At 49.4% G+C, this 22,862-nt stretch overlaps 10 protein-coding genes across 10 annotated transcripts; 7 read left to right on the top strand and 3 right to left on the bottom strand.

The window, feature by feature from the left end:
• The first annotated feature begins 55 nt into the window (after positions 1–55).
• ASPSYDRAFT_39373 (FAM50/XAP5 family protein) lies at positions 56–1,471 on the top strand. The gene is made up of 3 exons (XM_040845882.1): positions 56–346; positions 403–994; positions 1,047–1,471. The coding sequence occupies exons 1-3, from the start codon at positions 105–107 to the stop codon at positions 1,359–1,361; spliced, it is 1,149 nt and encodes a 382-aa protein (XP_040708448.1). The 5' UTR covers positions 56–104; the 3' UTR covers positions 1,362–1,471.
• Positions 1,460–3,342, top strand: ASPSYDRAFT_193220 (uncharacterized protein). Its single transcript, XM_040843672.1, has 5 exons — positions 1,460–1,745; positions 1,814–2,050; positions 2,106–2,227; positions 2,286–2,690; positions 2,738–3,342. The coding sequence occupies exons 1-5, from the start codon at positions 1,669–1,671 to the stop codon at positions 3,001–3,003; spliced, it is 1,107 nt and encodes a 368-aa protein (XP_040708447.1). The 5' UTR covers positions 1,460–1,668; the 3' UTR covers positions 3,004–3,342.
• Positions 3,343–4,283: 941 nt separating this feature from the next.
• Positions 4,284–5,802, bottom strand: aclA (putative ATP citrate lyase subunit (Acl); the record flags this gene model as incomplete). Its single annotated transcript, XM_040851381.1, has 2 exons — positions 4,284–5,300; positions 5,362–5,802. The coding sequence occupies 2 exons, from the start codon at positions 5,800–5,802 to the stop codon at positions 4,284–4,286; spliced, it is 1,458 nt and encodes a 485-aa protein (XP_040708446.1).
• A 1,833-nt stretch (positions 5,803–7,635) lies between these two features.
• Positions 7,636–9,822, top strand: ASPSYDRAFT_141346 (putative ATP citrate lyase, subunit 1; the record flags this gene model as incomplete). Its single annotated transcript, XM_040841135.1, has 5 exons — positions 7,636–7,772; positions 7,825–7,941; positions 7,994–8,183; positions 8,241–9,336; positions 9,395–9,822. 5 exons carry the CDS (start codon positions 7,636–7,638, stop codon positions 9,820–9,822), a joined length of 1,968 nt encoding a protein of 655 aa, XP_040708445.1.
• Positions 9,823–10,428: 606 nt separating this feature from the next.
• ASPSYDRAFT_193212 (Rpp14/Pop5 family protein) lies at positions 10,429–11,253 on the top strand (the record flags this gene model as incomplete). The annotated part of the gene is made up of 2 exons (XM_040843671.1): positions 10,429–10,778; positions 10,883–11,253. The coding sequence occupies exons 1-2, from the start codon at positions 10,547–10,549 to the stop codon at positions 11,251–11,253; spliced, it is 603 nt and encodes a 200-aa protein (XP_040708444.1). The 5' UTR covers positions 10,429–10,546.
• A 135-nt stretch (positions 11,254–11,388) lies between these two features.
• On the bottom strand, positions 11,389–12,559 carry ASPSYDRAFT_139793 (GTPase GPN2; the record flags this gene model as incomplete). Its single annotated transcript, XM_040840984.1, has 3 exons — positions 11,389–12,039; positions 12,096–12,196; positions 12,271–12,559. 3 exons carry the CDS (start codon positions 12,557–12,559, stop codon positions 11,389–11,391), a joined length of 1,041 nt encoding a protein of 346 aa, XP_040708443.1.
• Positions 12,560–12,772: 213 nt separating this feature from the next.
• Positions 12,773–13,957, top strand: ASPSYDRAFT_26625 (WD40 repeat domain-containing protein; the record flags this gene model as incomplete). Its single annotated transcript, XM_040844300.1, has 3 exons — positions 12,773–12,782; positions 12,835–13,090; positions 13,150–13,957. The coding sequence occupies 3 exons, from the start codon at positions 12,773–12,775 to the stop codon at positions 13,955–13,957; spliced, it is 1,074 nt and encodes a 357-aa protein (XP_040708442.1).
• A 212-nt stretch (positions 13,958–14,169) lies between these two features.
• Positions 14,170–15,050, bottom strand: ASPSYDRAFT_142470 (ribose-5-phosphate isomerase RKI1; the record flags this gene model as incomplete). Its single annotated transcript, XM_040841241.1, has 2 exons — positions 14,170–14,612; positions 14,672–15,050. 2 exons carry the CDS (start codon positions 15,048–15,050, stop codon positions 14,170–14,172), a joined length of 822 nt encoding a protein of 273 aa, XP_040708441.1.
• Positions 15,051–15,511: 461 nt separating this feature from the next.
• On the top strand, positions 15,512–17,490 carry ASPSYDRAFT_39361 (NEDD8-activating enzyme E1 regulatory subunit). Its single transcript, XM_040845881.1, has 2 exons — positions 15,512–16,024; positions 16,092–17,490. The coding sequence occupies exons 1-2, from the start codon at positions 15,650–15,652 to the stop codon at positions 17,388–17,390; spliced, it is 1,674 nt and encodes a 557-aa protein (XP_040708440.1). The 5' UTR covers positions 15,512–15,649; the 3' UTR covers positions 17,391–17,490.
• A 442-nt stretch (positions 17,491–17,932) lies between these two features.
• On the top strand, positions 17,933–20,873 carry ASPSYDRAFT_141765 (putative ubiquitin-protein ligase (Asi3); the record flags this gene model as incomplete). Its single annotated transcript, XM_040841182.1, has 2 exons — positions 17,933–18,309; positions 18,437–20,873. The coding sequence occupies 2 exons, from the start codon at positions 17,933–17,935 to the stop codon at positions 20,871–20,873; spliced, it is 2,814 nt and encodes a 937-aa protein (XP_040708439.1).
• Between the last annotated feature and the right edge of the window lie 1,989 nt (positions 20,874–22,862).

Raw genomic sequence — 22,862 nt, 5'->3', positions numbered from 1 at the left:
GGGGTCACGTGTCGTAATCCACTCCACTGCGATTAAATGCGATAAGCTCAACTCGAGTGTTGAACGTCTACATAATTGTTCGATTGTGCTTCCAGTGCTCCAAAATGCCGCCGTCCGAACCCCCAAGCCACAGCTTGACTCCTCGGTCATTTACTAGTCAAACTGCTTCCGCGGAAGATCTCCTCAAGTCACAAACTGTCGGTCTTGTTCATCTTTCCGATTTCCGCAAACGCCGCGCGGAAGTTCTAGAGCAGAAAGAGCGCGAGGCGCATGATAAGTCACTGGGCAGATTTACCTCCGGTAATTCACGAAGCGCGACTCCTTCGGCGGGCGACGTAACTGACGGGTAAGTTAAAGGCACCTATAATTTGATTTAGACTTCTAGCTAATCGCACCCGATAGGAATTCAACATCACGAAGCGAGGGACCTCCCAAGAAGAAGAAAAAGAAGCAACTTGCAAAGAGCAAACTATCGTTCGGAAATGATGATGAAGAGGGGAACGAGGAGGAAGTGTTTCAAAAATCAAAGCCGAAGGCTGCGGGAGTCTCGACGCCGGCCGAATTAACTGCTTCGCGGTCTAGCACCAATACACCTTTCGATGAGAGCTCTGCGCCGTCATCTCGTCGCATTACACCAAATCCTAATGCTCCCCCTCCTCCGAAGGCGCTCACGAAAGCCTCGCTGAAAGCTGAGGCTGAGGCTCGAGATGCCTTGCGAAAAGAGTTTCTGATGATGCAGGATTCCGTTAAGAATACCGAGATTTTAGTCCCTTTTGTCTTTTACGATGGGACAAATATACCCGCGGGGACAGCTAAAGTTAAGAAGGGAGATCAAGTCTGGTTGCTTTTGGATCGATGTCGAAAAGTTGGAGCTGAACTGGGCGTCAGTGGCACCAGCGGCGCATCGAAAGGACGAAAGTACAATCGCCGTGAGTGGGCGAGAATAAGTGTGGATGACTTGATGCTCGTAAAAGGAGAAGTCATTATTCCACATGTATGTTCTTCCTTCCATATGCCAATGGCCTCTCGCTAACGGTCACTTCTAGCACTACGAACTATACTATTTCATTGCCAACGGTGTTTCCAGCTTTTCCAACACCGGAGGTCTACTGTTCGATTATTCTAACAAGCCTCCACCCGCTCCTCCAACCGATGACCCTTTGTACCGGCCGAGTAACGACGAGCTTGAGGGAGGCGATAGAGATCCCACACTAACAAAGGTGGTCGATAGACGGTGGTACGAGCGAAACAAGCACATCTTTCCGGCAAGCCTATGGCGGGAGTACGAACCGGGTGCGGAGTTTGAGGAGAAGATGCGTACGACGAGACGTGATGCTTCGGGGAACACGTTCTTCTTCTGACTCCGCTGTTCCAATAGAATTATTGCTACATAGACAGGCGCGTTGGATCTAAAGGAATTGCTGTATTTTAAGATACCCAGTCAAATGAAATCAACTTTCGCGTAACTGGATTCATTATCTACTTATTGTCTTGCGCTTGGTTTTACGCGACTGACGTAGCATTGTCATAAAGCTGCAGACGTACGCGGTCCCGTACCTCGAGACAGCACCTGCCTTCCATTAATTTCGCCCCATATTCCTAAATGATCCCACCAGATCCACATCGACATTCTCATCATCAGCCTCGGCTTAACCAGCGACGGTAAAGATGGATTTCTACCTCCGGTGCAACTCTCTCAGCTGTCGAGTGTCTTTAAAGGAGCGAGCGGTCGTTACTACATGCTCGTGAGTATGATGTGTTGCGTGGGCCCCAGCTCTTTACACTTAGCGAAAACCACGAGCTGACCTCCCAGGCACATTTTCTGTCTTCAGTGTGCTGAAGCCCTTGGGCTCTCACGTCCCACCGGAGGCGAACGTCGCTGTCCCGCCTGTGATATGGCCCTTATCAATCCAGACGATGCCGTATCGACCGTTCTTAATCCGACAGAAGACTACAAAACGAGCGTGCTTAGTGGCCTAGATCCAAATACCATAATGGAATGTACTGGGCGAGCTTTACAATTTTGGACCTATCAAACGACCCAAGAAATGTGTGCTTCAATTCACCCATGTGTTTCCAAGAAGCAAGGCTGATGAAATACCAAGTTTCTACCAGGAATTCCTAGGGAAAACGTTGACGGATAAATACACAAATTTGAACTCTCAGATGGATAAAGTAATTCATAACGCCAACAAGGAGATTTCCACGTTACAGACGAGGCTTGTTGGTTTGTGCAATTTCCATCCAAGCTCTCCATTTATATGTTGGCTAACGATATAAGCCAGACATGCAAACGGCGCAGGAGCAACTCTGCAAAAAAAATCAAGAGCTTGCTGATATGTATCGGGAGAAATGCAAGAAGTTCACTCAAATCACTCACTTATACAACGTCCTCAAATCTCGAGCCATGAGATCTCAAATGCAAAATGCTGCCGCTTCCCAGGCATTCAGCGATCTGGAAACACCGCGTAATTGTCCAGCACGCCTAGTGGCACAAACTCACAGTGCACAGGCACTTCCCCAAACTCCATCAGCCTTCCAGCAGAGGACACATCCTGTGGATCCGGATGAAGTAGAACAACTTCATCGACACCAGCGGAGCGGTACAGGAAGTTCGAAGGGGACAAAGCAAAAGTCTAATCCGACAGCAATGGCCCCTCCAAGCCGCCCACTCATTGGCATGAGGAGGGGTACGTCCATAATTTTCATTTTATGCGGATATACTAACGCAGTCTAGGAAAACCCCCGAATGCTACCCCCCAGCATCGCACACGACTTGCGGGCGCCTCACGTCCTTCCACATCAACCGGGATATCCCAATTACCGAATGCTAATGTAATGCTAGAGCGTTTCCATGCTGAACGACCACCCACTGTAACTGAAGGGTATATGAACGACAATCATCACCACTCTAGTCATCGGCAAACCCTAAATGTCCAGAACGACAGATCGCCAGGCGAGGCACCGGGGATAAGATCGTTCTTCAATACCACTATGAATTAATGCTATGGAAATCGGACATAGTGTCGTATAGTAGAATCGCGCGACCCGATTATATCGATTTAATGATAAACTGTGTTCGTGGTTAGCAGTTGGTGGCGGTTTGCGGGAAGTATATATAGTCTCAAGTGATAGAAAATATAATGTAGAAACGTGTGTTAGTGAATTCTTATATTAGACACAACGAACTCCCATAGAGATGGGGATATTCCATAAATAATTCAATTATGAGATGCGTCAACTTATTGCGGTTTTGTCCCTACCTATACCTATGCAACCGAGGCTACCAACTGCAAAGGTAGTGGACGACAGACCGCGCATACATTATGAAAACAAACAACCTAGAAAACCAAAAAAAAAAAAAAAAGGAAAAACCCAAACTTTGACAACAAATGCCCAAGTCAAGGCCTCTCTGGTGCCCGCTACCTCTATAAATCAAGAACTCTAACTGTGTAGACTGTAGGGTTAGTCATGGGCTCACGCTTCTCGGACGGACGGAAGCACCGAAAACTCCCACCACCATCCGTCATCCACCCGCCATCCACCCGCCATCCGCGCTTCCACTCCCCCGAGTCCAACCACAAACGCCTCCGTTCTTTATTATTTAATTTCCTACTCGCCTGGCCCCTGTCAGAGCTCTTGTGGACCACCTTTATCTTTATCCTTATTTAAGCTTATCTGGGCGCCTGTATTTGCTATACGCGTATTTCTGTACCATTGCCTGGTACCAACCTGTATTGTTACCATACTATGTACATCTCTATCATATCATGATGCTTCATGTTACTTTCTGATTCTCCTCTTTAAATGACTAAATTACACACTAGCCCTTTTATTGGAACTTACTCCCACTTGACCCTGGCATGAGTCCAGTATCACGAGTAAATCCAGCACGTACTGTCAGAAGTTTGTGAACTATATCAGTACAGAAAGCTCGTTGATTGCGATGAGGAATTACGACTGCGGATTGAGTAATTTTCCGTTGAACTCGCGAACTATGAATGGGTTACAGGAATGTTTACGGGGTTAGGTTGTTGACTATTTTGCCTATTACGACGAGATTATTATGGATATTTGTCAATGATATGTTCTATTTTCACGAATCTAAGAGCAATAGCAGAATCCGTACAACGGAATATCACCTTCGTCAGTCATCTTTACCGTGGATTTAAGAAATGGAAACAAAATGGATGAAAATGAAGAAAAGCCGTCATGCCGTGCGTTGAGAAGAAACCTCGTATAAAATTAAATTAAGTAGATCAAAAAAACGCCCTCCTTTTTATTTACGCTGAACCGAACTCCTTGATATCAGTTTGCTTGCCCTGGAGGGCAAGAGGAACGATACCACTGACGTGCATCTCAGGTCCGTAGACGTGCATGTTGAGGCCAAGCTCCTCGCCGACAGCCTTGATGTTCTTAAGACCCTCCTGGTAGTTAGGACCAGCGCGGCGGACCCAGATCTGGACCTTGTGCTCGTTCAGAACAGGGGCAACCTCCCGCAGCGCGCGGATGACACCCTTGAAGGTGGAGGCGACATTGGTGAAGTTGGCAATACCACCACCGATGAAGAGAACCTTTCCGTCGGGGTGAACGGGAGAACGAAGCATTAGGTCGAGGATAGTGCGGGCATAGTTGAAAGTCTGAGTCTCGGTGGGGGCACCAGAATATTCACCGTAGTTGGCGAGCTCGCTGACGAAGCCAGCTGAGGCAATGGCATCGGCGTAGACGACGGAGGCGCCACCACCAGCGACAAGAGTCCAGACACGGCCATTGGCGTTAAGAACAGTGAGCTTGAGGGAGGCACCAGTCTTGGCATCCATGTCTGAAATGAATTTCTCTTCCTTGCTTAATTCACGACCGAAGGGAGCGGGGAACTCCATAGGAGGACCAGCATCAATGTTGACCTTATCAGATGTGGGAGCAGCAGCCAGGCCAAGGTTAGCCGGACTACGAGCAACAGCCCACTTGGTACCACACTCGAACTCAGCAGTCTGGTCGATCTTAGCAGCCAAGTCAAGGAAGTGGACTTCGGCAGAAGTAGCATCAGCGTTGGGGATGACCACGAGAGGGTTGATTTCAAGGTAGGTGAACTGGCAGTCAACGTAGACAGCGTAGAGGCGGGAGATGAAATCCACAAGGACGTTGTGGACGCCCGTGGGGACCTTGCTGAGAAGAGCCGATGCAATCTCCTCGTTGGAGGGGTAGTTCTTGAGGTTGACGGGGATCAGAAGCTTCTCCGCCTTAGCATCAACATCACCAACATCGACACCACCCTCGTGGGTGAAGAGGATCCAGTCACCCTGAATAAGAGAGATCAGTTTCTTGAATGCGATTTGAAGCAGGTTGGATACGTTTTCTTACCTCACGCACGGAGTGGATGTTGATGTAGTACTCAGTTTCCTGGGGGTGAGGAACGAAGGGCTCAACGAGGAACTGGCGTAGCACACCGACGACGGTCTCAACCTTCTGTTCCTTTGTAGCGCGAGCCTCAATCCATTCCCTAGCTTCAGCCCAAGTCTTGTTCAGAGCGAGCAGACCGCTCTTGCCTCGCCTCTTGATCAATTGGTCGGGCTTAGCCACGAACTTAGATCCGGGGGCCAACAGCCACGGGTATGTAACCTCTGCCTGGTCAAGGACATCCTTCACGGCAAGGTCGTCGGGGAAATACAGAGAAGCGAGTCTGGGGGCAGGGTTGTGGGTGGTCGAAGGAGGGAGAGGAGTAGGCTTAATGACGGGGGCGCGAGTGAGGTGGTAGTTGAGGATGGCCTTGCCATCAGCTTCGAGGATCGATTTAGCGGACATTGTGTATATGTGGATGTACGAGAATAAGAGCGGATGAGAAAGGTTGAGAGACAAGAGTATGAGGTAGGAGGGGAAGTATGATAAGAGAAACAAGCCCCAGATGACAATTAGCAGTTATGGAGGAGAGAAAGAGGAGGATGGACGAAGAGAAAGGGACGTGAGAATAATTTGTCTGCGAGGTCGGCGGGAAAAAAAGCCCTGCGAGATGAAGATAAATGATGATGACGGGGCTGAGGGGAGGGGAAAACAAAAAGGTGTGCTGATGGTGGTACGTACCTGGAAAAGCTGGTACGTAACAGTCAATACTGAGGATTCTGATACCGATGGGTACGGGTACAAAGTTAATTCAAGCGGACTGGAACAGCACAGCGGTGGTGGAGAGCATTGGGCGCCTCTTTTTGTGCGGTCAACTTCACAACAGCTGTTGTTGGGCGCTCCGATTTTCATTCCTACTGGAGCTTTATCGATACCGAGATCGCGTTGGGGATCTGCGGGACGGTAATTTTAGTCGCAGTATCCGCCCTACGCTGTAGCCTGAATACTGTTCCCACCGCAACGAGCTGGTTCTCTGACCAGGCCATGCGTTTTGTTGAGTCCGGCACTCTGGCATGATGTTCTGTTGGATGTGACCGTGATCTTTCGAGTCTCCAACAGCTAACGGCGCCGGTATTTCGTGCCTCGGCCAAAACTTCTCGAAGATCGGGGTGAGGGGCACGGTATCGCCAGTACCCGGAGTTTACTCATACTATACTCCGGATTTTGTCTTCTGACTTAAGATACTTATACTCCGCCCCCGTTTCGGGCTAATAAAAATGTGTCGCTGAGCTGAGAGAGGTGCTTGAGCTCTGTATAGTTTTATTAAATCCTCGAATGGTCACTCCGCGGGGTGCTGTGGTGGACACCTAGCCCGTATCATGGATCTATACCGGCGGACCCAACAACCTCTGGGGTATCCACCAAATGCTGAATTCTTCGATGTAGGCCCAGGAACGAGTCAACGGCCACTTTCATGATAGATTCTTCAGGGTACTGACAAGAACGATCTCCATAAAATGATAGATTCTTCTGAGTAAGTGCAAGAACGACCACTTTCTGCTTTGGACTCTCAAGAATTTGACCGATGCTCACTCCCACGGAGCTGCCCGCTGCTACTACAAGCAAGTAGAACTCCGGTCTCCGACGCCTGCATCTTCCAGCGATACCTGTAGTTTCGCTTCTCGTCGGGTTATCAGCAGGCGTTCAATAATCCTGGCATTTCTGCTTGGTTAACCGTAATCTCTCGTCATCTGAAGGCAATCCATGCCAATAATAGGGTCCTGTTTGAACTCATTGTCTGAAGTTGTCGGTGTATTTCCCATCCCCAACGTGGGTCGCCCAGCATACTGTCACGTATTGTATCGCCTGACTATCCATCGATACCGTACATCTTTTTTTACTCACCTTCAGCGCAAGCTCCATAATAATAATAATCAGTAATCCTCCTCTTTAACCCCCCCATCAACTCCCGATATCGTCTTCTTTTTCTTCAATTTCAAACTGTGTTCTTTTTGATTCTTTCTCCTGATTTTCCTCCTTACCTTCTCCATATCTCTTCCCCCCTCGCCATCCTCGCCTTTTCTCTATCGTGGTTGGAACCCTCTCAGCTTTTTCTCCCATCAACTTCCCTCCTATTCCCTTCCACTCGAGGCTGCAGATTGTTAGGATTGCATCTGCTTCTCATTAATATCCTCACCTTCCTTCCCGTTTTTTGAAAGCTCTGTTGACAGGTAAGCATTGATACATATCTAGTTCCACTGCCACCGCAAACTAACAGCGATTTAGAGATCAGCCATCATGCCTGCCGCCCCTCTACTCAGCACCGCCAACGGTGCCAATGCCAATGATAACATCACTCGCTTCGAGCCTCCTAGCAGAGTGCGGTCTCCCTTCGCCGATGCCCTTTTCCACAACAAGACAAGATGTTTCGTATAGTGAGTGGTCTGTCAATTTAGGTCCAATTGCATAGACTGACGGCCGATCCAGTGGTATGCAGCCCCGAGCTGTCCAGGGCATGCTTGACTTCGACTTCATCTGCAAGCGGACCACCCCCTCGGTTGCTGGTATCATCTACACATTTGGCGGTCAATTCGTTAGCAAGATGTAAGTCTCGTTTTCAAATCGGTGATGGTATCATTAGCTAACTATACTTTAGGTACTGGGGTACTAGCGAGACTCTCCTTCCCGTCTACCAGGACACCGCAAAGGCCATGGCCAAACACCCTGACGTCGACACCGTCGTCAACTTCGCCTCTTCCCGTTCTGTCTACAGCTCTACCATGGAGCTGATGCAGTTCCCTCAGATTAAGTCCATTGCCATTATCGCAGAGGGTGTCCCAGAAAGGGTAAGTTTTCGAGCTTGCTACTCAGCCAAAGCGATCAAACGCTAACATTATGTCCAGCGCGCTCGCGAAATCCTTGTCGCTGCACAGGAGAAGGGTATCACCATCATTGGACCCGCTACTGTCGGTGGTATTAAGCCTGGCGCTTACAAGATCGGTAACACTGGTGGTATGATGGACAACATTGTTGCCTCAAAACTCTACCGCAAGGGTTCCGTTGGTTACGTCTCCAAGTCCGGTGGTATGTCCAACGAACTGAACAACATTATCTCGCAAAACACCGACGGTGTTTACGAGGGTGTCGCCATTGGTGGTGACCGCTACCCCGGTACTACTTTCATCGATCATCTGCTGCGTTATCAGGCCGAGCCTGAGTGCAAGATCCTTGTTTTACTCGGTGAAGTCGGTGGTGTCGAGGAATACCGCGTTATTGAGGCCGTCAAGAACGGTACTATCACCAAGCCCATCGTCGCCTGGGCTATCGGTACTTGTGCCAGCATGTTCAAGACTGAAGTCCAGTTCGGTCATGCCGGTGCCTCCGCCAACTCTGACCTTGAAACTGCTGTTGCTAAGAACAAGGCCATGAGGGAGGCTGGCATCTTCGTCCCCGAAACTTTCGAAGACATGCCCGCAGTTCTCAAGGAGGTCTACGACGAACAGGTCCAGAAGGGTACCATCAGCCCTCAGCGTGAACCTGTCCCACCCAAGATCCCCATCGACTACTCTTGGGCCCAGGAATTGGGTCTTATCCGTAAGCCCGCTGCCTTCATCTCCACCATCTCCGACGACCGTGGCCAGGAGCTTCTGTACGCCGGAATGCCTATCTCCGATGTCTTCAAGGAGGACATCGGTATCGGTGGTGTCATGTCTCTACTCTGGTTCCGCCGCCGCCTCCCTAGTTACGCTACCAAGTTCTTGGAGATGGTTCTCATGCTTACCGCTGATCACGGTCCCGCCGTGTCTGGTGCCATGAACACCATCATTACCACTCGTGCCGGAAAGGATCTGATCAGTGCTCTTGTCTCTGGTCTCTTGACCATTGGTTCTCGCTTCGGTGGTGCCCTGGATGGCGCTGCTGAGGAGTTCACCAAGGCCTTTGACAAGGGCTTGAGCCCCCGTGACTTCGTCGACACCATGCGGAAGGAGAACAAGCTGAGTATGTTAGCCCCGACTTTATTATACTCTATGGTTTCGTATACTAACATGTCGCCTAGTTCCCGGAATCGGTCACCGTATCAAGTCCCGCAACAACCCGGATCTTCGTGTTGAGCTGGTCAAGGACTACGTGAAGAAACACTTCCCCAGCACTAAGCTGCTGGATTATGCCATTGCTGTTGAGACTGTCACAACTTCCAAGAAGGACAACCTCATTCTCAACGTCGACGGTTGCATTGCTGTGTGCTTCGTGGATCTCATGCGCAACTGCGGTGCTTTCTCCGCTGAGGAGTCTGAGGACTACATGAAGATGGGTGTCCTCAACGGTCTCTTCGTTCTGGGTCGCAGCATGGGTCTGATTGCTCACTACCTTGACCAGAAGAGACTGCGCACTGGTCTCTACCGACACCCTTGGGATGATATCACGTACCTCCTCCCTGCCCTCCAGAAGGGTGGCTCCGAGGGCCGTGTTGAGGTCAACGTATAATTTTAATATCTTTTCTAATTATTATTCTCTCTTACTCGCAGAGGAAGTTAGTGTTGGGCACAGGTGACCTCGCGAGCTCATAAAATACGTCAGGAGTTATGATGGCCTATGTTATGCATTTTTTTTTTCCAATCTACCTTATTCTTTTCCATCACGTTGAATACAATTAGAGCACACATGAGATATGAACGTGAATGATTTTTTGCGACGGTCGATCCTAGTATGAAATAGAATTTTCTCAAATTCTATGTCAAACCAGTTTCAGCTCTCCAAAGTAACGTATGATAGCAATTAGCTAAAGACTAATTGCCCATAACCTAATAGCTTCGAAGATGAACGTTCAATCCTTTCAGAACGACCCTAAATACGTCTATCTGCCCGGCAATGTTGGGAGCAAGCGGAAGGTTAGGTGCATAAGTACTGCGTCAATACGCTGGCGGAAGTTCCATAACAAAACAACTCGTCGTTTATACAGTAAAGCTATAAAACGAAACTATATATATCAAACTAATTTATATTGTAAAATAAATTGTGCCAGCAAAATATAACTATTGGAGGTGGGCTTAACTCACTCTTTTCTTATCGGACTGCCTAGAAATTCTTATCAACAACACAAGAAAAACGATAGCACCCACCCGCACCTGTCAGATTCTCAACAACTTCCCCAGCACCTCCGAAGCGAAAGCCCCTAGATTCGAGGTTGCTTGAGAACACACCCGCCAACATGGTTCGCGTAAAACATCGCTACCTCCTCATCGACATCCTCTACCCCGACCCATCGTCCGCTTCACCCTCAGGTCGCTCCGACAAACAATCCCAACTCCGAATCCATGCACCCACATCCGACGCCCTAACCCCCAGCCTCCTAGCGAAAATGGTCCGGGATGAAGTCGCTGAGATATTTGGCGACTGGGGCATCGGAAGGTTAGGTGGTGTTGGTGCTGGTGGTGTTAGCGGTACGTTTTTCTTCTCTTTTCCCGCCAACCTGTCGCACTACGTGACTGAGAGATCGAATGGGTGTCCAGTGGGAATGGAAACGCTAATTAGCTGCTTGTACCAGTAAAATATCTTTCCCCCGCAACGTCAACAGCCATAATCCGGTGCCCGCGGGCATCATACCGATTAGTCTGGACGGCTCTTACGTATATATCTCGCGTCCCTGCTATCAGCGATGCTGGCCGGTCAAAGCGTTTGGACCCGTTGGATTTAACGAGACCGTGTGTCTTTAGGGTCATTCGAGTGTCTGGGACGATACGCAAAGCGGAGGAGGAGGCTGTGCGGATGGCGAGGAGGGAGATTGTTCGGCTTAGGGGAGCCGAGGAGGCGGGCGTTTTGGGGGGTTTGGTTGGGGGGTTGGAGAAGGAGATTGAAAGAGGATTTGCAGAGGACGCCGGTATTGATGATATGGAGGTGGATAGCGGCGATTATTGATTGACTCAGAGGAATTATCGCGATTATTCTGCTTGCTATCAGGTATGGTGTTCTTGTGGGCGTGCTATTGTACATATATATTCGTTTTAGAGATACCCTATTTGATGCTACATTGCGCTTTTCATTTTTGTCATTTCATTTCTTCTGTACCACTTTCACTCCGCCATCCGGAATTGGCGCTCTTGGGCCATATTCGTCGTCATCACCTTCGTTCCCGCCCTGGTTGGCTGCTCCTTGCTCGTGTCTTTTGGCTTCTTCTTCTAGCTGCCGCCGCTCCAGCTCATCGTACTCGTCCTTGGCATCTATCCAGCGTTCTTGTACGTCTCGGACGTCCATGGATCCCATTCCTTCCCGAACAGCTATTTGCCAGACAGAGTCATTTGCTCCTTCTGCTGGCCCGAAAACGTACCCGCTGGCGCGGTCAATTACACGGAGTAGATTCATCATGCTTTTCTTATCCTCCACAGCAAGAGTTTCGAATCCCACAAGTCCGAACTCCTCAATTAGGTCAACGATGGCGTTGTTGAGTGGTCCAAATTTCTCGTGAGACAGCCGTGATGACTCTGCATCTAAGTGAGGTAGGAGATATGAAAGATCCTGAACTTCAGTGTAGAAATCTAGGTTGAACGGAAGCGGCGAATAGTTGGACAGATTATCCATCTTCGTAAGAACATTGAGGTGGGGGAGGTCCATTTGCAGCATGGCGCGAAGACAGAGGATGAGAGAGGAGATATACATCGACGGTAGCGTGAGGTTGTATGAGTCGATTAAGTGTAATACTATTAACTATAGACCTCATTGTCAGATGCGCTCGTATAGGTGCTAACAGGAATGGAACACACTCTATAACCCAGCTTCTGGATCTTGAAAAAGATATTCCGTAACGATGAATGGTGCGTGAAAATCTCTACCTGACCAGGACAGTCGAATATAATATAATCGTCTAATGATTCAATCCCAAGCTATTAGCCTGCGATCCTGGAAGCCGGATAAAGCATCATCGCAGAATACGCATACCTCCCAGAGCCTTTAGCCCTTCTTCCAACCAGTCAAAGTTCTCTTCTAACTCTTCCAAAGCGTACAGAACACCGCCATTCGGCCCTAACTGGTCTTCGCTCATTATTTCTTCCAGGGTCACAAGGTCGCGCACGTCCAGCGCACACGGATATGATGTCTTGTCATTTGCGGGGTCGAGATTGACGATTGAGCATTTGCGCCCAATGGCTCCGAGGAACTGGTGCATGCCATTACAATAAGTGGACTTTCCCGCACCTGGCGGACCTATTACTAGTTGCGCAAATGGCATGATAAGAACCCGGGAGGTTGGAAGTGAGGTAGGACCTGAGTCATTCAAAAGTGAAAAAAGTTGAAGCTCGAGGGTCGCGATGGCGGGGAGATCAAAGCAAGGCGGCAAATTGTGGCAGAAAACGGCCCGAAGCAACAGCGATGCGGATTATCACCAGGCCGACCGCCGTCAGTTTTAAAGCACATAATATACATTTATTGCCTACAAGCCAAGATGGCGTCCAGTAAGCTTCAAGCCTCACAATCGCTGGACAACTTATACTGACTACGTTTTAGATCAATTCACCATTGCGTCGCCGCCGACGGATGCTATCTCCGCATTGAAGTTCTCTCCCGCCCCCGATTCTACACGGTTCGTCGTATCATCGTGGGATAAGAATGTGTATGTTTACGATTTGCGGGATGAGAACGGAGCGGTCGGTGAAGGGAAGCTGCTGCAAAAGTTCGAGCATCGTGCGCCGGTCCTGGATGTGTGTTTCGGCGAAACCGAGGACGAGATCTACACCGCTGGCCTGGACTGGGATGTGAGGAGGTGAGTGCGTCGTCCTTTCCAATTGCATTAAGGATGTGCGACTGATAAAGTTTATTTAGAATTGATATAGCCTCATCTAACCAAACCGCCCTCAGCAGCCACGATGCCGGCGTCCGAAATGTAGTTTATAGCAAGGAGAACAACATGGTCATATCCTCCTCCTGGGACAACACATTACATGTACATCGCATGAGTGAGGATAGGAGCGCGGTCGCCGCATCTACAATAATCCCTCTCCCATCTAGACCGTTTTCTATGTCTCTCACAGCCACGAAACTTGTCGTCGGCATGGCGTCGCGCGCCTTACATATCTACGACCTAAAAGCACTCGCCATCCTCACAGGGGAATCAGAGGGTGGAAACCCAAGCAGAGTTGAGGTGGAGCCATGGCAGCGTCGTGAAAGCAGCTTGAAGTTTATGACGCGCTGTGTTGCTTGCATGCCGGACGACGCTGGCTATGCTTCCTCGAGCATTGAAGGTCGAGTTGCTGTTGAATGGTTTGATCCGTCAGCAGAGTCACAAGCACGTAAGTATGCTTTCAAATGTCACCGACAGGCGTCGGGTGATGTTGACGTGGTATATCCGGTTAATTCGCTGGCATTCCACCCAATCCATGGGACATTCGCATCTGGAGGAGGTGATGGTGTGGTTGCCCTCTGGGATGGTATTGCTAAGAGGAGGATCAGACAGTACCAAAAGTATCCCTCAAGCGTAGCTGCTGTGGGTTTCAGCTCCGATGGTAAATATCTCGCAATTGCTATCAGCCCCGGTTATGAAGATGGGAAGGAGGACTTTGTCGACGGGACGGTCAATATCTATGTGCGTGAGCTTGGAGAGACGGAAGCCAAGGGAAAAGGCGCGAAATAAAAATGTGATACAAGTAACCCTTACGAAAATGGCTTTTTATGACTGGCGTATAGATCAAGCAGACTCAAGTAATATCATTTGCTGAGGTATTTATGATGCCCCAGATCAGCACCAGCTAACCCAACATATATAGCATCTATCGTATCAGTCATCTCTACTTTATCACTGCTGTATAGTGTTTCACATGTGTCCTAAATCTTCCAAGAGATGCTTCAAAGAGGCGCCTTCCTGACCGACACACTACCGTCGGGCATTCCAAAGTAAGCAGCAATTGGCCTTTGGCCTCCGATGCCCCCTGATGCCTGGGCTTGAGGACCAGTCAAGCCAGAGAAGATACCGACATCCAAAACGCCGGGAATGAGCTTGATGGCGGACGCTAAAGTGTCGACCTCCCAGACGCCGCTTTTTCCGCTACCATCCTGGCCAGCTGCCACGTCCGCCTTCGTTAGAAGAGTTGGGAAAGGCGCATCAACAATGTAGAAGCTCTGGTCTGTTTTCAGAGGGCCCTCTTTGGAGCCAGCCTGTGGGCGAAGTGTTGGTCCAACGCTGCCCAGTTGTTTGAGAGCTGTAATAACTCGCGCAGCAGCTATCGGCGCAACTTCCATGGGAATGTATTTCCAACTGGACAAAAGACGGGACTGCAACTTGCGCGAATCTGACAAAAGATGGTAAGCCAATTGCGACAGTCCCAGATTAGACAGATAAGTTACAAACCCGCAACACAGATGAACTCTTTGGCTTGGAGAGCAACGATCTTCTCCTGGAAAAGGCAAGCACCACCGCCCTTTATCAGGTTAAGCTCATCATCGACCTCGTCTGCACCATCGAATGCGATGTCGAGTACCGTTCCTTCAGGAATGGCGTCGAATTCCACAGCCGTCAGGCCAGCAGAGATAATCAATTGTTTCGATTGGAAACCAGTTGGCACATAGCGGGTAGCTGAGGTATCAATGCCCAGCTCCTTAATGGCTTCAACAACGTAAACGATCGTAGAGCCACTGCCAATGCCGACAAATTTGGCGTCTTTGGGGTAGTGGTTGTCGACAGCAGCCTTCCCAGCCGCGCGTTTTGCTTTTTCGATGAGTTCGGCCATCGTGGAGTTGAGACGGATGGGGACTCTGGAGGGTTGTGACAAACGCGCGTTCAAAGTAATACAGGTACGAAATAAAGATGAATGACAGGAACTGGACCTGAATAGGAGGCTGCGCATATGTCCCTATTAATATGAGTCCGGGGGAGAGATGGCCGGTGGGGTGAAATCCCCTCCGACGCGGTATTTTCCATGGGCCACTCACGAGCGATTGTAAGGGAAAATCCGGGGAAGGAATATCATTGCAATTGGTACATTCAGGACAGATCCACCTTGTCAAATAGCATGTGCCTCAATGTGCATGATCTACCCTTATACCAAACATTCAGTTAATAAAATAACAAAAGTTGATAGGAGTGACAGTGAGGGGCTGTGTCGTCATAGGCTTGGCAGTATACTAGCCTGCGGCAGTCAATAAATAGTCATCACCCACGTTCAGCAACTCACGTGTTTACGGTCGGATTATTAATGATGCCTGCCGGCGACTTGCTTTACAGTCACTTTACAACATATAGCATTGTCAACCTCCCCGCACCAAAGATTGTTGGTGATTTCTTATTATATTCCTCTCTTTTCCATTCTGTGGTGGATCTTGGATTGATATGACCTCAGAATTCCCTCGCACCCTGGCTGGCCCTTCTTCTAAGGAAAGGAAGTATGATCGTCAGTTGCGGCTCTGGGCTGCCAGTGGACAGCAAGCTCTAGAGGAAACCCGCGTGCTTTTGGTCAATTCTGATGGACCATGGGGGAAAAAGAGCACGGGTGTATCAGGTGTAGCCGGCGTCGAAACTCTTAAGAATCTCGTCCTTCCAGGCATTGGGGGCTTCACCATCGTTGATCCTGCCGTGGTTACGGAACCAGATCTCGGAGTGAACTTCTTCCTCGAAACTGAAAGCCTGGGCAAGTCAAGAGCCGAGGAGACGTGTCGATTACTGAAAGAGTTGAATCCTGACGTAGAGGGAAATTTCAAATCTAAGGTATACCTATCACGTAGGGACAAGGTCCCAACCCGATTCCTTGACGCTAATTATTTTGGTACATCAGCCCATCGCGGAAATTCTACAAGAGGACCCCAATTTCCTGGCACAGCATAAGCTGGTTTTAATATCGGGACCCATTAAGCATTCATCCTTGCAATCTCTTTGCCATGATGCCAAAGCGCTAGGGATCCCGGTTCTCTATACGCGGTCTGTGGGATTTTACTCTATATTTTCTCTTCAACTTCCGACTGTGTTTCCCATTGTAGAGACCCATCCAGATCCAGAATCGACACAGGATCTCCGCCTTCTAAGCCCCTGGCCGGAGTTGACTGCGGCGGGTTCCAGTATCAGCAACCTAGACAGTCTCGATGATCATCAGCACGGCCACGTACCATACGTATTACTACTCCTTCACTATTTGGAGAAGTGGAAGGAGGCTCATGGCGGATCTGTTCCTTCCAACTATAAGGATAAAACAGCCTTTCGGGACTTCGTGCGGTCTAACGCGCGAACAAGGAACCCCCAGGGCGGCGAGGAGAATTATGATGAGGCTGTGGCCGCCGTTCTCAAGTCTCTTAATCCATTCACTCTACGCAGCTCCACCAGAGAAATATTCCAACTGGAAGAATGCAAGCAACTGACCATAGACTCTGCTGATTTCTGGGTCATTGCGTCTGCAGTACGCGAATTCTATGAAAAACACCAAGTCCTCCCTCTACCAGGCTCGCTACCCGATATGAAAGCCCAAACGGCCGACTATGTCTCACTACAAAACATCTATAAAACAAAAGCGAGGAAAGATATCGCAGAAGTCACGCAGACCGTTCGAAAAATTGAATCTCAGCTACGACGCGCTGCTGGAGTCTCTGACAAGGATATTGAAATATTTTGCAAAAATGCTTCCCACATCCAGGTGATTCATGGTCGTAATATTCCACAAGTGGAAGGGGACTCACAAACAAAGAAGCGTTTCCAGATTGAGCTTGGTAACGAAGAATCTCTTATTCCTGTTGTTCTAGCATTTGAGGCCTTGGATGTTGTGGTGACTGGGATTCAAGAAGGGAGATATTCCGAGGACGCCCTTGACGATGAAAAAGTGTGGTCTTTTGAAATTGGTCATATTTTGGGTGCTATTGCGGGGGAGGGCTCAGCGCCCATTGACGATGAAGCTAAGGGCCGAGTCTTGGAAGCTGCACAAGAGCTTCGACGAACAGAGGGCGGCGAGTTGCACAACATTTCTTCCCTCACCGGCGGCTTAGTGGCACAGGAAGCTCTCAAAGTAATCACTAGGCAATATGTACCTTTGGATAATACGTGCATCTACAACGGCGTCCACAGCCGGAGTGCCATGTACAAGTTGTGAAAGTTGTGATGGGCTGCGTTGAGTGAGGCTGCCGGAAGATGCACGGGCAACAGTAGATAGCTTGAGGATATGAATTTATGACCATTACTACCTGTTCCAAGTTGCCTTGTCCGTACAATGCCCAATCGTAGTCCAACCATTTACTTTCGGTATTTTGCCCGTTGTGCTACGGTGTATACTAGAGCTTGGCATTGGCACGTGGGCAAGAACAGCGGTTCCCTTGTTTGGGCTAGTGGCGGAGTCGGATGTGACGCCGCCGTGTGGACTGTGGAGGGATGGCCGTGCAGTGTCTCGGACCACTGCCAACTTTCCAACATCTTCTTGAATCTCGCTCTCTGTTGACACCCTCTACGCCATGTACTAATGGCAAATTGCCTCAGAGGCGCTGTTATTCTGGTTCCGCCTTATGTCATGCCTACTTGCTGATCCCATCATCCATCGCGTCCTTCAGCGTTTCACCTCGGCCAACGGTGTACGGGACCAGCGGATTTACCTCCGTTCGTCGGCCTACCTTGGCCACCTTTTAACCTTCTCGAGCCGAGATGTCTTCTTCAGAAGGGGCCGGAATATTGCCGGCCGTCGTTAATGCTTCTTCGGTATTGCCCTCTTCGGTACTGCCATCCTCTGTATCATCCACGAATATATCCGCTCCACGCGACTTGTTCTCGCTCCCGCTTCGCGGTCTCCAACGCGCGGAATCCTTCGCCTTCTCCTTTATCCCCAGACGCATCGCAAGGCTAGTCGGTCTTAGGGATATGAACACACACTTTTGGAGTACTTCCGGCGCGGGCCTGGAAAGAGAGGTGGTGGCGGCGACTACCCAAGCTGCTAGCGAGGCTGCGAGGGAGGCCGTAGCGGAGGCAGCGGCTCAACCCAGTACTCGGTTACAGTTCACGGATCTTTTGCAAGGTGCCATAAAGTTTAGCGGCTTTTTTTCCTATCTGACTAGTCGGTGGTCACTGGCATGTTTCACTGTGGTGAGGGTACCTGAGATTTGGTTGACTTGCAAAAGGTTCTGACACTTCTAAGGCGCTCGTTCTGAACAGGATCGCGATATATGCTTCTACAAGACGACATCTACATTTGGACTGGACCAGGCGATTAGCGTTGCGCATTATTCCGATTCTGCTTCTCATTTCCCAGATACACTCTCTTCTTCGTACGATTAAGTGCCAGACATCGCCTGACTATCCCGAACACCGGTATGGATCCCCTGGGAAGCGTTTGCAATTTGATTATGCTGGGGGCGGAGGGTTCCTTTTCTCATTAAGCTCGAACTTGCTTCCATGGGAGACGGACCAGCAGTCGTGCAGTGCAATGAATATGAACCGCGTTGGGACCGATATACCTTACGGCTCGTTCAGGCTACTGTGGCCGGTTTTTCTTCGACTCTGTTTGAGTCACTTTGTGGAGACACTCTCAAGCTCCTTGCAAGGCAGACCTGTTGTAACAGAAGGGGGGATGTCCATATTTGAACACTCGCTTTCATTTGCCGAAGCAGAATCCACTATCAGCCAGTCTCTTGGCTTGGGACCATTCAGCTCACCCAAGATGAAGACCAACGGGGACGGAGACAATGATACTCCCCGTTCTCCCCTTCAGCTGATGACCAAGTCACAGATTTTGGACCGAATGAATGTCACCCCGGAGTTACTGTTAATTGCTCTGATTTCATGCTGTCATTGCCTGTCTTCCAATGTGCTAGACGTTATCGGAAAGCAAAGCAGATACCGCTTATTTAACACCACTTTTTGGGGTCTATGTTTCATGGCTGCCATGACTTGGGGCCTCGCTTCTGGATTGTCTCTCGGAACTGACGATTTGGCTCTAAAATTTCCGACAGTTTGTGTGGTAGGTTTCGTGCCGCATCTTCTAATTCTATGCGGCATCATCGTTTGTGCGGCAATCTATTCACTTGCTCTTCTTATAACTGCTTTCTCTTTACCCTCGGATATTCCCCAGCAATTGTCCCTCTGGGAACGGTTCAGTCTTGCGCATGATAATATGCAGGGTTCCAACCAGGTTGGCAATGTGCGCATCAATCGACATGAGGATTTTTACAGTGCTCTTCTTAGGATTGGTTACACCGCCCTAACTGCTGCCAGCGAAGCTGTCTTTCTCAACGAGGGACGAGGTGTCGTTGCACGCAATATGACATGGTTGGAGGAGGATAGGTTGACTGAAATTGAATCCTCGCGCCGGAGACGCTCATCGAAGGTGACACCAGGTGGCCGGACCGATGACCTGCTTATGGAGAGTGGAGAGCCTGTCACTTTTGACGTCCAGGAGCCTTCACCGGACTGGGAAAGTGGCTACGGCCGAGAAAAAAAGATCGAGAAGCCTAAGGGGAAGTCACGAACTTCACGATACCAGAGTAACCCTGGCGGTGTCGGTGCCTTCCGCGGGCTTGTTCGATGTTACCAAGGGATGGCCTTTTTCCGCGCTATTTTCTACCTCATGTTCAGATGGGTGGCTCTCGTTCTTGACAAAACTTTAACGCGAGTCGGAATCACGGCTCGTCCTCAGTGGATTAAGCGTATTGTAGGACCACGAGGGAATGCTGCGCAGGATAAGTCGGTGAAAGCCAATGGCGAATCGCTGGACTTCTGGATGCTCACGGACGAAGGAGAGCTGGAGTTGCCAGCTAACCACGAGTTCGACGTCGAAAAAGAGATGAGGAAGAGGGAACGGTTAAACACCGGTGATCGAAACCCGCCTGACGAACAGCGGCTGGACGAGAAGCTTTACAATTGGTGGAAAGCAGGTGGCTCATGGGGTGATCAAGATCAAACCCCAGACTACGGCCCGTTTGAAGATGATTGGGATGATACAACCAGTGTCGTGTCAACAACAACCACTTCTGATTCCGAATGGGAGGATGAATCGGACGGCCGGCGCACACCTACACAGACCGATCCGTTCCCCGATCAGTATTCTAGGGAGGGTACTCCTGCCCCGGAGTCGCTGATGGATGTTGGTTCCTTTGCACGCCTTCTTGACCCGCGCGATGAAGAAACCCGACGGGAAGCACGAATTTTGGCAGCTCATCTCAATGCCGGACGAGAAGGACGAATCCTTACACGGCATCAGTTCCAGGAGCAGGTTGAACGGCAGAGAGCACAGATTTTGCTCAGTTCACACCAATCACGTCTCGCGATGACGGGCTCGCATGAGGCAAACCAAAAACCCAACGCGCGAGAGGAATCCGAGATTTTAGAGAAACTCATTCTCACCAAGCGCTACGCAGCCCCATCCGGAGTGCCGAGCACCGAACAGACCTGGGAGACCGGTGCCTCGGGGCTAGGCGCCAGTGGACCGCCCTGTGTTGTCTGCCAGACAAACTCCCGCTCCATTATCGTTTGGCCTTGCCGATGCCTCTGTATATGTGAGGACTGCAGGGTAAGCTTGGCGATGAATAACTTCGGAAGCTGCGTGACTTGTCGGCAGGAAGTTGGCGGGTTTGTACGTTTATGGGTACCATAGGGTTGGTATAACAACCTTGTTGTTGCATTTGTTTTCTTCTTGTATCTGATATCCCTATCCATTAATCGTTGATCATAATATAGCGCTGCGAGACTCACTGAATTCTATCTCCATTTCTGGAACCACTCCATGTCCTTGTTTTCAATTTCGAGTATAGATTGCCTGGGTGGCTAAGAACAGACTGAAAACTAGGGTTAGGGGAAGCGAGACTAAGGTTGGTTATAAGATGCAAAATAAGCTGCCAATTCTTGGAGTGCGATATTAGTTCCTCGGATTTCCCATATCTACATTATCTGTGTAGTAACTCGTTTCCTGCCTTGGACTGGTGCATCAACTCAGATTTACTCAAGTTACGTTAATGGCTATGGTGACGAAGCTTCTGGACCTTAATCTTCATGAAAGTACAGTGTTAGGGGACATGCTTATTCACATGGTACAGATTGGATAGTATCTACTGTTCTCGTTTCTCTCTCGTTTTCCTCTTCCATGTATATCTCCAACTTTATGATTTTGTCGCTTCCGCCTCTACGAACGCATTACTTGCAGTATTCTATTTGTCACTCAGCCGTTGCTATATCGGTCCAAAACATAAAGCATATTTCGCCGCTGATCTTACTCTCTTGTTCCTGGCATCTTAGCTGTTAAAACCATCCATGCCTTCTGACGGCCGAGACGAAGAAATCAAGCTTCTTGTCTCCGGATATAATGATGATATTAGTGGGACTGATTCGGAGGCGACTACAGTAATTGCAGCGAGAGGCACCGCTTCAGACAAACCTATTGAAGCCGACAGCGAACAATACGAGTCTCAGCACAACGACTCTGTAACCGGTGCCATCTGTATCGGTTGCAATGTGCGAGACGCCGGCCCTGGAGTTGTGGATGACAAAGAAGCTCAATCCGGAACAATCTGGATCCATGTTCTGTGCGTGACATCGGCTTCGAAAGTCCCACCTAACTTAAATATAATTATGAAGACTTTGTTGGACTTACTAGCAGTCAATGCAACTAGGGCTACCGGGTTATTCTGGGTTCCAACGGGAACCTTTATACGGTCGAGTGTATCTCGAAAAGATTGCGGTGTTTCATGTAAAATATTCAGAAGCTGGTACAAACGCTGGAAAAACAGGGAAACCAAAACATGCATGTAGTAACCTTTATGAGCTCACTTTCTTCCTCGTCTTTCTTCGTTTTCTTCTTGTGACCCTTGCCTTTTTTCTGCTCGGGTTGTCTGGACGGCTCGTCCTGGGTATCGACGCCCTTCATACCTCCCGCTTGGTCTTGAATTCCCTCTCCCGGCACCTCTTCATCCCCGTTTTGCCTATTTTCATTCTGGGTATGGTCGGCATCCCTTTCCCTCGGCTTTCCAGGGGCAGGTGTACGACGCGCTGATACCATTTCCTGACCAATTTTATATCAACTTCCACCCACATCCTGCACCTAGTGTGGGTAACAGACTCCCCAGAAACAGATACTTACCACGTCCGATTCCTGGTTAGTCGACCCATGCCACATAAAAGCACAGGCTCGTCTTATCAGACGTCCAAGAGCCAGACAGCCTAATCCACAAGCAAGCTAAAACACCATCGTCGTCAGCGTGGCACATGACAATGGACCTGCCAGCCAGAGGAAAGAAACATATAAAAGTAAGAACATAGAGAAGTGACGTACCGGAATAAAGAATACGAAGTCGTTAGACGAAAACCGTGATAGGTGGTCGTGCACAGAGGGAGCCAGAAACACGTAGAGACCGGACAACTCGTTAAACAAGATCTGAGGGAAGTGAACCAGGTTTTGCACAAAAAGAACCACAAGATAGACGATGAGGACAACAACTAGCGTAAAAACGAGGATGCCACGACACTGTTGTTTAACCGTTGGTTTTAGTCTTGATTGTCTATTTCTGTCAACCCTGGAGAGCATTTTGTGTATCCGTCGGCTGAGGGTTGAGCGGAATGGGTTTTTTGGTCTCTTCATTTTGCGATTTTT

The sequence above is a fragment of the Aspergillus sydowii genome (genome assembly GCF_001890705.1).
Source record: "Aspergillus sydowii CBS 593.65 unplaced genomic scaffold ASPSYscaffold_1, whole genome shotgun sequence".
NCBI classification, from domain to species: Eukaryota; Fungi; Ascomycota; class Eurotiomycetes; order Eurotiales; family Aspergillaceae; genus Aspergillus; species Aspergillus sydowii.
Note: the sequence above shows the minus strand (reverse complement) of the source record. Positions and strands in the feature narration are given on the sequence as shown.

Excerpts from the sequence above, each read along its gene's own strand:
- ASPSYDRAFT_193220 (XM_040843672.1), top strand. The coding sequence starts at position 1,669 with ATGGATTTCTACCTCCGGTGCAACTCTCTCAGCTGTCGAGTGTCTTTA. Across the intron at positions 1,746-1,813 it reads GCGGTCGTTACTACATGCTC|GCACATTTTCTGTCTTCAGT; the intron begins GTGAGTATGATG and ends CTGACCTCCCAG. Across the intron at positions 2,691-2,737 it reads ACTCATTGGCATGAGGAGGG|GAAAACCCCCGAATGCTACC; the intron begins GTACGTCCATAA and ends AACGCAGTCTAG.
- ASPSYDRAFT_39373 (XM_040845882.1), top strand. The coding sequence starts at position 105 with ATGCCGCCGTCCGAACCCCCAAGCCACAGCTTGACTCCTCGGTCATTT. Across the intron at positions 347-402 it reads GCGGGCGACGTAACTGACGG|GAATTCAACATCACGAAGCG; the intron begins GTAAGTTAAAGG and ends CGCACCCGATAG. Across the intron at positions 995-1,046 it reads GAGAAGTCATTATTCCACAT|CACTACGAACTATACTATTT; the intron begins GTATGTTCTTCC and ends GGTCACTTCTAG.
- ASPSYDRAFT_39361 (XM_040845881.1), top strand. The coding sequence starts at position 15,650 with ATGACCTCAGAATTCCCTCGCACCCTGGCTGGCCCTTCTTCTAAGGAA. Across the intron at positions 16,025-16,091 it reads AGGGAAATTTCAAATCTAAG|CCCATCGCGGAAATTCTACA; the intron begins GTATACCTATCA and ends TTGGTACATCAG.